We start from the raw sequence: 12,074 nt of genomic DNA, 5'->3' as shown, positions 1-12,074 counted from the left end.
GCCATTGCTAGATCAATCTTGAAGTACAATATTGTCAGTGACAGGATAATATCTATACGCATACAAGGAAGTCCAGTGAATACCACTATCATTCAAACATATGCACCAACAACCAGAGCCAAGGAAGAGGAGATAGAAGATTTTTACCAAATTTTACAATCGGAGATTGATCGAACATGCATGCTATGCATTAGATAAAAAATTATTTAAGGAAATAATCCAGCTTAAAATACCACATACAAAAGATTACACAAATCTTTCTTCAGGGGGATGCAGAAAGAGTTGCTATGTATTTTATGAACACATCCAATGTCTTTCCAACTTGTATACGTGAAGCAGGTTTATGTACACTATGCATTTTCCAGTTGGAGGATCCCTATCCCTCCTTACTATTTCTCTCCTGCCACGAATTGGAGTTCCTTTACCCTCCTGGTTGCTTTATGCCATCTAGATCAGATCTCATCTCAGGTTTTCATCGTCCCAAAGAATCTGGTCATATGTCCATCTCAGTGGCTGTACAAACTCCTAAGGTATCCCAAGACTGTGTGGATGCTTGCTAAAAAGGCAGATCTTCCCAGACTCAACCAGACACGGCTATCTGGGAAAGGGACTCTCATGTCACTGAAGTCTCAGAACCACTGGTGCCGAAGCTACCTCTCTTTATACTCCCTTGAATTTCTAAAAATTTCTGACTGACTTTAAAATTTTAAAGTCAGTATTTCTGACTTTAAAATGAAATCTATGATAATTTTCAACTTCTGCTTCCCTTACATAAAACACAGACATAATTCTCCTGTGAATATTCTTTAAAAGACACAGCAATCATTTGTCTATTTGTTGTACTGAACAACTTGGAGTTACTGTGATGCTGAGCACTGTACCATGTTGTTGTTGTTGTTGTTGTTACATGCCATTGAGTTGTTTGCGACTCATAGCGACCCTATGTACAAAAGCCCTAAACGCTGTTCTATCTTGTGCCAACCTCGCTGTCTCAAACACACTCATTCCCACCACTCCACTCACAGAATCGATCCATTTCATCGAGGGTCTTCCTCTCCTGCGCCGTCCCTCCACTCTCCCAAGCATGATGTCCCTCTCCAAGGACAAGTTCCTCCTTGCAACATGTCCAAAGTATGTCAGACAAAGCTTCAGAATCCTTGACTCCAAGGAGCACTCCCATAGTCATGTCAAATACCATACTGGTTACCCAATATGTACAATGTTTGGATGAGCTTCCAGATTGATTCATGCTGGGAAGCAGGAGTGGCATTCACTTCCTAAATTAGATGCCTCTGGAAACTCTACAAACTCTAAACTCTCTAAATGTACAGAAATGATGTTAGTTAGAGAACAGAGTTCAGATCTTTTGTGCAAGTCTGACTCTAAGTCGTATTTGACTTGATGACATTGCTAAATGAGATCAGTGCTGTTATATCAGGAGGAACATTCTTCCACTTTGCACATAACTCTTTGTCAATGTGCTGTATGACGTAACGTGGGTTTGCTGTGATGCTAAACCTTGTGCCATCGGGGAATCAAATACCAGAATGGTTTCCCAATGTGGACAGTTTTGGAAGCAGGAGTGGCATCCACTTCCTAAACCACATGCCTCTGGAAACTCTATGAACTTGGAGAAATGATGATAGTTATGGAAAGGCATTAGATCTTTTGTTCATAGAGTCACTATGAGTTGTACTCGACTCGACGGCAATCAACAACAACAAGCCCAAACAAACCTGAGGTATTTTGTATATACAGACAGTTTTCCTACACTATGAATTAAAAATCACCCAGGCAATGTTTTTCTATTATCTCATGAGTGTCAGGTTCTTTATTTCTAATGACAATGACAAACAGTTACAGTGAGAAATTATGAATTAGGAATTTACTTTTTACTAATGTTAGATGGTGTCTTGTCTTTCGCCTGCCTTCTGCCCTTCTAAGCGTTTCGTGACCGACCGAGTTGCGCGCTTTGGGGGTCTTCCGTTTTACCTATTCGGGAGGGGGTGTTTAGCTCTGCTGAGATTTTGAGCTCTGCTTGTTATGCGTCAGAGAGCTGGACAATGACCAGGGAGGATAGAAGGAGAATTGATGCTTTTGAGCTTTGATGTTGGAGAAGAGTGCTGAAGGTGCCATGGACTGCTAAGAAAACAAACAGATTCATCCTGGAGAGGGATAAACTGGGCTGCTCCTTGGAGGCAAGGATTCTGAGACTTCGTCTGACATACTTTGGTCATGTTGTAAGGAGGGACCAGTCCTTGGAGAGGGACATCAAGCTTGGGAGGGTGGAGAGCAGGCGCAGGAGGGGACAGCCCTCTGGGAGATGGACTGATTTGGTGATTGGGGTAATTGGGATGAGTGTGTTGGAGACAATGAGATTGGCACAGGACAGAGCAGAGTTTAGAGCTATGAGTCACAAGCGACTCGACAGCACATAACAACAACAATGTTAGATGGATCTCGGCAGAAAGCAGAGAGTACCAGAGGAATGTCTATCTGTGCTTCATTGACTATGCAAAGGCTTTTGACAGTGTGGATCATAACAAGCTGTGGCTGACTCTGAGAAGAATGAGAATCCCAGAACATTTGATTGTGCTTATGTGAAACCTATACTTGAACCAAGAGGCAGTCATCTGAACAGAGGAAGGAGACACTGTATGGTTCAAATTCAGGAAGGGTGTCTGCCAGGGATGTATTCTGTCTCCATACCTTTTCAATCTGTATGAGAACAGATCATCCAGGATGCTGGGATGTACAAGGAGGAATGTGGCATCAGGATTAGAGGAAGATTCATCAATAACCTGTGTTATGCAGATGATACACCCTGTTTGCTAAAACTGAGGAGGACCTGAAGCGCTTGCTGTGGAAGGTCAAGGACTGCAGCCTTCAATACAGATTGAAGCTCAACATCAAGAAAACAAAGATTTCTGCCACTGGGCCAATTGGCAGCATCATAATGGATGGTGACGGGATTGAGATTTTTAACAGTTTTAGTTTGCTTAGTTCCACAATCAACATTATTGGTGCCAGGAAATCAAGAGATGAACTGCATTGAGAAAGCCAGCTGTCAGAGGGACCTCTCTAGAGTACTGAAGAGCAACGACATCAGGCTGAAAACTAAGGTGCACCTGACCCAGGCCATAGTCTTTGCAATTGCATGATATGCATCAGAGAGCTGGGCAGTTAGAAGGGATGACAGAAAGATAATTGATGCCTCTGAGCTGTGGTGCTAGAGAAGAGTGTTGAAGATACCACGGACTGATAGGATAATAAACAGGTTCATCCTGGAGAGGGTGAAACCAGGCTGCTCCTTGGAGGCAAGGATTTTGAAACTTCATCCGACATAACTTGGGCATGCTGCAAGGAGGGAACAGTCCTTGGAGAGGGACATCATGTTTGGGAGGGTGAAGGGACAGCACAAGAGAGGAAGACCCTTGATGAGATGTATCAATTCAATGATTAGGGTAATGGGAGTAGGTTGTCAAAGACAGTGAGATTGGCACAGGATAAAGCAGGGTTTAGGGCTCTTGTATATAGGGTCTCTATGAGTCACAAGCAACTTGACGGCAACATAACAACAACATACATAAAAGTGTTTTCCTTGGCTATGCTCAAAAATAAAAAAAACAAAGATTATCATCACTGGGCCATTTGGTAGCATAATTGTGAATGGTGAAGAGATTGAGACTTAATTTGCTTGTTTCCACAATCAACTCTCTTGGTACCAGCAGCCAGGAAATCAAGATACGAATTACATTGGGACAGTCAGCTGTCAGAGATATCTCCAGAGTACTGAAGAGCAACGATGTCAGGTAGGAGATGTGTCAGAGAGCTGGACAGTTACTAGGGATGACAGAAAGAGAAATGAAGCCTTTGAGCTGTGGTTCTTGAGAAGAGTCTTGAATATACCATGGACTGCTAGGAGAACAAACAGGTTCATCCTTGAGAGGGTGAAGGTGGGCTGCTCCTTGGAGACAAGGATTTTGAAGCTTCATCTGACATATTTTGGGTATGTGAGGTTGGCACAGGATAGAGCAGGGTTAAGGGTCTTGTACATAGTGTCGCTTTGAGTCACAAGTGACTCGATGGCACATAACAATAAACACAACAACCATTGACAGGTATATTGGCAATTCACTGTCAACTAGCATAGTACAGAGCTCTAGAATATTATTTCTAGAATATATTCCAATTCAAAAGTAAGGCAAGAAGAACAGCAGAGGTGGGAAGACTCAAAAATAGATGCCAATCTCAGCATATATTGTCTTAAGTCTATCAACATCAAGCTACAAAGCTTCCATGGAGCTTTGATGGCCTAGTGGGTAAGGAGTTGCACAGCCAGCTCAAAGACAAGCAACGCAAATCCACCAGCTACTCCAAGGAGAAAGAAGAGCAAGCCCTTCCTACATGATTTGCAGTCTTTTAAAACCTACGGGAGGGTCAGGGGTGAGTTGGTTCCAACTTGACAGCACATGACGACAACAATAACCATAACAACATAATGTTTGCAGATGGATTTTCTGGAACAAATGCTCTCTTCTAGTCCATTAGGAAAATTATTAGACTGTGAGACAAGTACAAATTTTACTCTTTTACTTAATTTTTTTAAAATTTAGGTTGTTTATTTTTCATTTCAATGAACATCTACAGAGATTTTGGGATTCCATTCATTCATTGTTGCACCCATCTCCCCGCACAAACTGCTCCCCCCCCCCATTTGCTCCTCTCCTTGAAACGCAAAAGAAAAACTCCCTCATTGGTACACAATCCCCCCCCGCACCTCCCCAAACCCCACCGCCTAGCCCCAAATATAATCCACTCTACAACCCTCATTGCATACTCCTACGATAAAAATTATATATTTTAGGGCATTGTTTTTATCTTTTACTTAATTTTAAAGAATATCTAAAAGGTTTGTTGGCTAAATGAACTTCTAACAAATATATAACAGGCATAGTATTAGGTGCTGAGGATGCAAGAAATATACAGCTTTTGGGATTCTTAATTCTCAGTAACTTCGAAAGAGGGACACAAGCAGGTGAAAGCAGTATAAACTAAGGAAGCTAACAAAAGAACGAATAAGTATGTCTTGGAAAAGGTGCCTCCAGGATGCTCTTTGGAAGCAAGGATGGAAAAGCTTCATCTCTCACACTTTGGACAGGTTGCTAGGAGAGGCTATTATTTCTTGGAAAAGGATATCATGCTTGGAAAGGGAGAAGGTTGGTGAAAGAGAAGAAGACCTTCAATGAGATGGACTGACAGGTTGATTGCAACCATGGCCTCAAGTGTATCAGAGATGATACGGATGGCAGAATAGGACAGGGATCAGGTCTGTTGTTCACAGGGTCACTGTGAGTCATACTCTACTCAACAGCACCTAACAACAATAGCAAAGAAACTAACAAAGTGTTCTAGGAAGTACACGGTCAAAACAGAGGCCAATCTCTTGCCTGGTCTCTTCCTTAAGTCTTAACGCAGCTTTGTGTGGTCAATAATGCCGATTTTCTCTCTTTTTCCACTCACTCACTCTTTCACTCTCACTCTCTTACACATGAGAGCATTGAGCTTTGAGAAGAGACCTGAATGGTGCACTATTACACTATTATAGTTGGAAGCTGGATACTAGGACCTGAAACATTTGAACTTCTACCACTGCACCAGGCTGCCTTTTCCAGTATATTCTGTTCCTCTTGTTCTCATCCCTGTTGAATAGTTCTTTATTTTGAAGGTCAAAGACAAGACACCTCCCTTCTGTTCTGGCCCTTGTACTTTCCTTATGCTCACTGCACCTAATCTAGCTCCATTTCAATGTATGTTCACTAGAGCTTTAGATTGGATCCAATTTTTGTAGCATATTGCTTTGGCAGTGCAGTGTGCACTGAATAATACTGTAAAGTCAGAATGATAGTGCTATTATATTCTTTTATTCTTTCACCTAGGTGGAATACATGCTTTGAATACTAACTTGGCTTTCTGACTTTAGCCTGCAGCCTACTTGTTATTGCTTGAATGTGTCTTGGTTCTGCTTGACTGCATTCAGTTAGTAGGGAGCAGAGACATATGCAGGGACACAGGTAATTGCAAGAACATTACAGAGGAGACGTGCAAAAGTGATCATGTCTGATGGAGGGACCATCAATCCAGGGCACAGTTGGCATCTTCTCAGGAGGTCTGAATCCCTCAGATTCTGCTGTTGCCAAAACTACATGAGGTCCTGGGTAATAATCCTTTGGGCTAGGATTCTTTTGGAAACACAGTTCAGCCAAGGATACATTCCCCCATGCCCCTAAGATATCAGACTCTCCTTCCCCCCCCCCCATAAAGGATAAAAGGATTTTAGCTTGCCTGCCATCCATCCACCCATCCATCCATCCACCCATCCAATAAAGACAATGAGCTTGTCCTCTGCACCAGGCTCTGGGCTGAAGATACACCATACACAAAATAAACAGTACTGCCCTTAAAAGCACATTCCTTATAATGCTAGGTTTGAGTCTAATGTGTACTGGTTTTCACTTTCATGCTGATGACTTTTGCCTTCTCTATTTTGGCAGTTTGTTGCAAAACCCTAGAGAATTTGTAAGAAAGTTATTGGTTAACTGTAAATAATGTTATAAAGGTAAATTTGAATTAAAAAACCACACACACAAAAAAACCTTAATTCTTGAGGGTGGTCCCCATCAGCGTGCCTTTATGTCACATCTTTATAGGATAATTCTCTGACTTCTTACTAGCATGACAAAAGGGCAGGGATAGCTATCTGGGAAGGGGACTAGGGAGCTTCTTGACAGGCTTCCAAGCAATTTTCCTAATTTGAGTCCTACTTTCTCCCTCATTTCCAGAGAAAACCGATGATTCCAAATCAGGATTCATTTTGGAATTCTGTAAAAGAAATCTGCTTACTTTGTACTTTTCCACAGAATACCTATTTGGAAATTTGTTTTCTCAGGATTACTAAATAAGCTCCTACTCAATCTATTTTTTCCCAAAAGAAAGCTGCATTTTCCCTTCCTCTCCAATTTCTCTTTATCCTATCCTATTTATGATGTTATTGTGTTCCATATAGTCAAAACCGACCCATAACTGCCTCCTCAGGCAGGCTTTTAGAGTCAGTAAATCACAGCGAAGGAGACTGCTCACCTTTCTCCCTTGGAGCAGCTAGCTGGTGGATTTGAATCATGTACTTTTGCGTTGGCAGCACAATTCCTTATCACTAGCTGTAGTGGGGTTTCAAAGGGAAACTGGGCATAGTGCATTAATGCTGCCATCTTTAACCAGAAATCCTAACTAAGCAGATATAAAAAGAGAGAAATTCAAGGTAACAAAACAAAACAAACCTGTCAATGAGTAAACTCCAATTCAGAGCAAACCTTTAAGAGAGCAGAATTGATCTGAAACAAGAGGTGTATCACAAGAGGGAGGGAGGGAGGAAAATGTGTAACAATGAATGAATGAAAACCCAACCTTCTATAAACTTTTAGAATCACAACCCTCCCCCCCAAAAAAGAAGAGTAGAAGTGCCCCATAGGATTCTCAAGGCTGTCACACGCTTCTTCGGTAGAGTGGAACGTGGGTTTGCATTAATGACCTTTTGATGAGCTGCCAAGTGCTTTAACCACTGTGTTTCCATGACTCATCTAAACAACATAATCATTATTAATTTAGGGGTTTAGATTCAATCAATTGCTTTTAATTCAGGCATTATCACATTTTACAAATGAACTAGGGAATCTCACTCCCTGTGGGGAATCTGGGGGTTCAGTAATTTGTCTTAATTAAGAGCAAAGCCCTTTAGAAAATTAAAAAGAAAAAAATTGAAGAGAAGAAAAATGTTGACATATCCTTGCTAAGAAAGCCTATGTATGAAGCCATCAATGTAGTAAACATGATCTAAATTATGTAAGTTGAATTTCTTTGTTTATTAGCTGACACAGATGAATTTCAAGAAACAACATATGATCAAGAGGCAATGGAAGGAGGAAGTTCAGGCTGCTCTGAAGGACTTGGCAAAAATAAAGCCCCAGGAATTGATGGAATACCAGTTGATGTATTTCAGCAAACACTCACATGAGTGTCATACTGAGTCATATGTTGTGCTATATGTCTACATGACAGTCCTATATATATGCATATGACTCATATGTTCCACTTCCCTGGAAGTGCTCACCAGGCTGTGCCAAGAAATCAGGAGAACAATTACTTGGCCAACTGAGTGGAAGAGATCCCTATTTATTCCCATTCCAAAAAAAGGTGACTCAACAGAGTGTGGGAATTATCAAACAATATCACTAATATCACATGCAAGCAAAATCCTGTTGAAGATTATCCAAAAGCAACTGAAACAGTTGTGACAGAGAGCTACCTGAAATATAAGCTGAGTTTAGAAGAGGTTGTAACACTAGGGACATCATTGCCATTGTCAGATGGATCTTGATGGAAAGCAGAGAGGACCAGAAGAATGTCTATCTGTAGATAGGCTTTCATTGACTTTGCAAAGGCATTTGACTGTATGGATCACAACAAATTGAGGCTAACCTTAAGGAAAATGGGAATTCCAGAACCCTTGATTGTGCTTATGCAAAACCTATACTTGGACCAGGAGGCAGTCCTAAAAACAGAGCAAGGAAACATTGCATGGTTCAAAATGAGGAAGAATTGTGTCAGGGATGCAGCCTGTCCCTATACCTTTTCAATCTATATGCAGAAGAGATTCAAGAAGCACGGATTTATGAGGAAGAATGTGGTATTAGACTTGGAGGAAGACTTATCAACAACCTACTTTATGCAGATGACACAACCCTGCTTGCTCAAAGAGAGGAGGACCTGAAGCACTTGCTGCAGAAGGTCAAGGAATGTAGTCTTCGATATGGATTGAAGCTCAACGTTAAGAAGACAAAGATCCTCACCACTGGGCCAACTGGCAGCATTGTGACAAATAGAGACGAAATTGAGGTTGTGAACAATGACAGCTTGTTCAACTCCACAATCAACACTCTTGGCACCAGCAGTCAGGAAATCAAAAGATGAATTGCATAGGGAATATATGTTGTCAGGGATCTCTCCAGAGTGCTGAAAAGTGGCAATGTTAGTATAGAGACTAAGCTGGGCCTGACCCAGGCCCTGGTCTTTGCAATTAATTGCTATGCATAAGAGAGCTAGATAATACTAAGGATGACAGAAGAAGAATCAATGCCTTAGAATTGTGGTGCTGGAGAAGAGTCTTGAACAGCCACTGCCAAGAAAACAAGTAGGTCTGTCTTGGAGAGGGTGAAACCAAGTTTTTTCTTAGAGGCTGGGATTTTGAAACTTTGTTGCACATACTTTGCGCATGTGGCCAAGAGGGACCAATCCTTAGAGTAGGACATCATGCTCAGAAGGGTGAAGGGACAGTGCAGGAGAGGAAGACCACAGATGATATGGACTGATACAGTAACTGAGGCAAATGGGGGTTGATGTGTTAGAATCAGGGAGACTGGCTCAGGACAGCACAGGGTTCAGAGCTGCTGTACAAACAGTCACTATGTGTTGCAAGCCAATTCGATGGGACATAACAACAACAACAACAACAACAACAACATGTTGCTTTACTTTCGGAGGGACTTAACTTTCCATGTCCCTTCAATCTAGTTTGCATCTATTCATAGACTGTAACATAGAGGTGGGTGCAGGACTCTGCTTCTAAAAATGGTGAATCGTACTATACTGTCTTTATTTTTTAAAATTTAATTTATATAGGGCTCTGGTTCAAGGTCAATGATACTACCCCTAACCCCACCTACTCTTCAAGGGTGTGCTAATGCTTTCTTCTGCAGAAGCTATAGTAAAAGATCACCCACTAAAGCAACATCCTCTCTTGCTAACATTTACTGAGCACCAACTAAAGAGTTCTAGTGGTGTCATGTGCAATCTCCCAGGTCAACAGTTTGAATCTACCAGTCACTCCACTGGAGAAAGGTAGGCAGTCCCCTCTGGTAAAGATATACAGCTTCAGAAAAGTGTTGGAAGGTCCTTATGAGTCAGAACCAACTTGACAGCAGTGGGTTTTAATTAAGGAACTAGCTAATATGAATGTTTTAACCATGACTTAATTTCATCTTCATAATGACTCAGTCAGGAAGGACTGAATTTATAGACAAGGAACCAGAGGCTTCGAGAAACTCATCAGCAAGATCTGGGAGTCAACAAAGGCTACCTGACATCATGCCCTGCCACGCTGAGTCAGAGAGAGCAAAAGAGACAGAGAAGACAGACAGACTCATAAAGTCTTCAAGACAGACCAGGAGTCAGTGCATCAAGTATGCAAAAGCTGGGAAAGAAAAAAATCCATGATGCTTGAAAAGACAAGGGCAGGTTTCTGAATGAGGGGAAAAAAAGAACACAACAAAAAGCCAAACACAGGGGAGCTCTGGTGGCCTAGTGGCAAGGAGCTGCAACTACAATCCCAGAGGTGCACGGTTCGAATCCACCAGATGCTCTGCCGGGGAAGGAGGAACAATCTCCTCCTGTACCAGCCAGATCTAATTTGACAGTACACTCACACAAAAATAATAAATTTTTTTTTAAAAAAGCAAAACACTCTAATTTAAACCAAAGGAGGAAGTTCCAAAATCCTCATGCAATCAGGATGATGAAATTTCATCTCACGCACTTTGAACATGTCATCAGGAAGGGTTAGTTCTTGGAAAAGGACGTGATGGTGGGGAAAGTGGAGGATCAGAGAAAAAGAGGAAGACCTTCAATGTGATGGACTGACTGTCAAAATGGGCTCAACCATGACAGGCATTGTGAAGATGGTGCGGGATAGGCAAGGTTAAGATTTGTTGTTCACTGGATTACTATAATTCGGGATCAGCTCAATGGGTAAACACACAACATAATACAAACAATGCAGCCAAACAGCAAAGATCTCTCAGCTCCACATCTTATCTAGAAGTTCTGAATTGAGTGTATCAGAGATTGTAAGAATGGCACAGGATAGGACAAGGTTCAGACATGTTGTTCATAGGGTTATGAGTCATACTTGACAACACCTAACAACAACATCACCACTGATAACTGAATGAGATGACACTTACAGAACGTCTGCTGGAAGTGGGATAATGTGGGAGCCTCCGGGGCGATGTTGTAGAAGTGGGTCTTGAGAGCTCCGCTGATGAGCAGGTTATATGCAAGGTCAGTTATGTTGATCCCCACAATGGCAAAAGAGTACCTGAAAACATAAGTCACAAACAAGCTCTGTGTTATATGTGGCAAATAAAAATTATACAAAATAACTGCTGGATTGCATTCTACTGCATGAATGTATCACAATTTCTCAATCCACTCAGTTGTGGTTGGACATTTGGGCTGTTTCCATGGTCTTGCGATGGTGACTAAAGATGCTATGAACATTGGGGTACAAATCTCTGTTTGTGTCTTAGATCTAATTTCCTTGGGGTATCTTCCTATTAGTGGAAAACCTGGGTCATCAAAGTTTCTATGTTCAGCTTTTTTGAGGAAATGTCAAATTGTATTACAGAGTGGTTTTACCATTTTACAATGCCATCAACAGTGTAAGAGACACTCAGGAGCAACCATTTCGAAAAACATGATAAAACTTGAAGAACATTATGTTGAGTGAACTCAGTCTCATAAGGACAAACACTGCATAAGACCTTTATTGTGAAAATAGAAGGTTAACTAGTAAAACATGTATGGGAACCCAAGGGGGAAAGGGCTGGGAACAGAGGGGTGAGGATGGGTGGGGGCAAACCCATAAGGTTGCACAGTTTGGTGGGTAGAAGGAGGGGGAAGGAAGTGGGAAGGATCAGGGGGAAAAGTCAGGGTAATGAGAGGCAAGATCCAATGGTGATTAATTTTATATAACATAATGCATGAGGTCACTATGAGTTGCTATGACTCGATGGCACTTAACAACAACAACAACAAGAGAGCCCTGTGGTATAGCACTGCTCTGTCCATTTGCTGTACAGAGGTAACTCATAGTTGCTGTGATGCTAAACACTGTGACAGTAATGTGTCAAATGCAATAATGGTCACCCATGGTGGACAGTGTTTGGTGGAACTCCCTGATT

General features: G+C 41.7%; 1 protein-coding gene across 1 annotated transcript in view; it reads right to left on the bottom strand.

The window, feature by feature from the left end:
* ELMOD1 (ELMO/CED-12 domain containing 1) overlaps positions 1–12,074 on the bottom strand; it is a 38,130-nt gene that overhangs the window by 4,813 nt on the left and 21,243 nt on the right. Inside the window, exon 9 of the mRNA XM_006899041.1 lies at positions 11,076–11,209. Coding sequence (XP_006899103.1) covers positions 11,076–11,209 — 134 coding nt within the window. The remainder of the gene's footprint in view (positions 1–11,075; positions 11,210–12,074) is intronic.

Source organism: Elephantulus edwardii, unplaced genomic scaffold (assembly GCF_000299155.1).
Source record: "Elephantulus edwardii isolate Elephantulus edwardi_28Jun2011 unplaced genomic scaffold, EleEdw1.0 scaffold00245, whole genome shotgun sequence".
NCBI lineage: Eukaryota > Metazoa > Chordata > Mammalia > Macroscelidea > Macroscelididae > Elephantulus > Elephantulus edwardii.
Note: the sequence above shows the minus strand (reverse complement) of the source record. Positions and strands in the feature narration are given on the sequence as shown.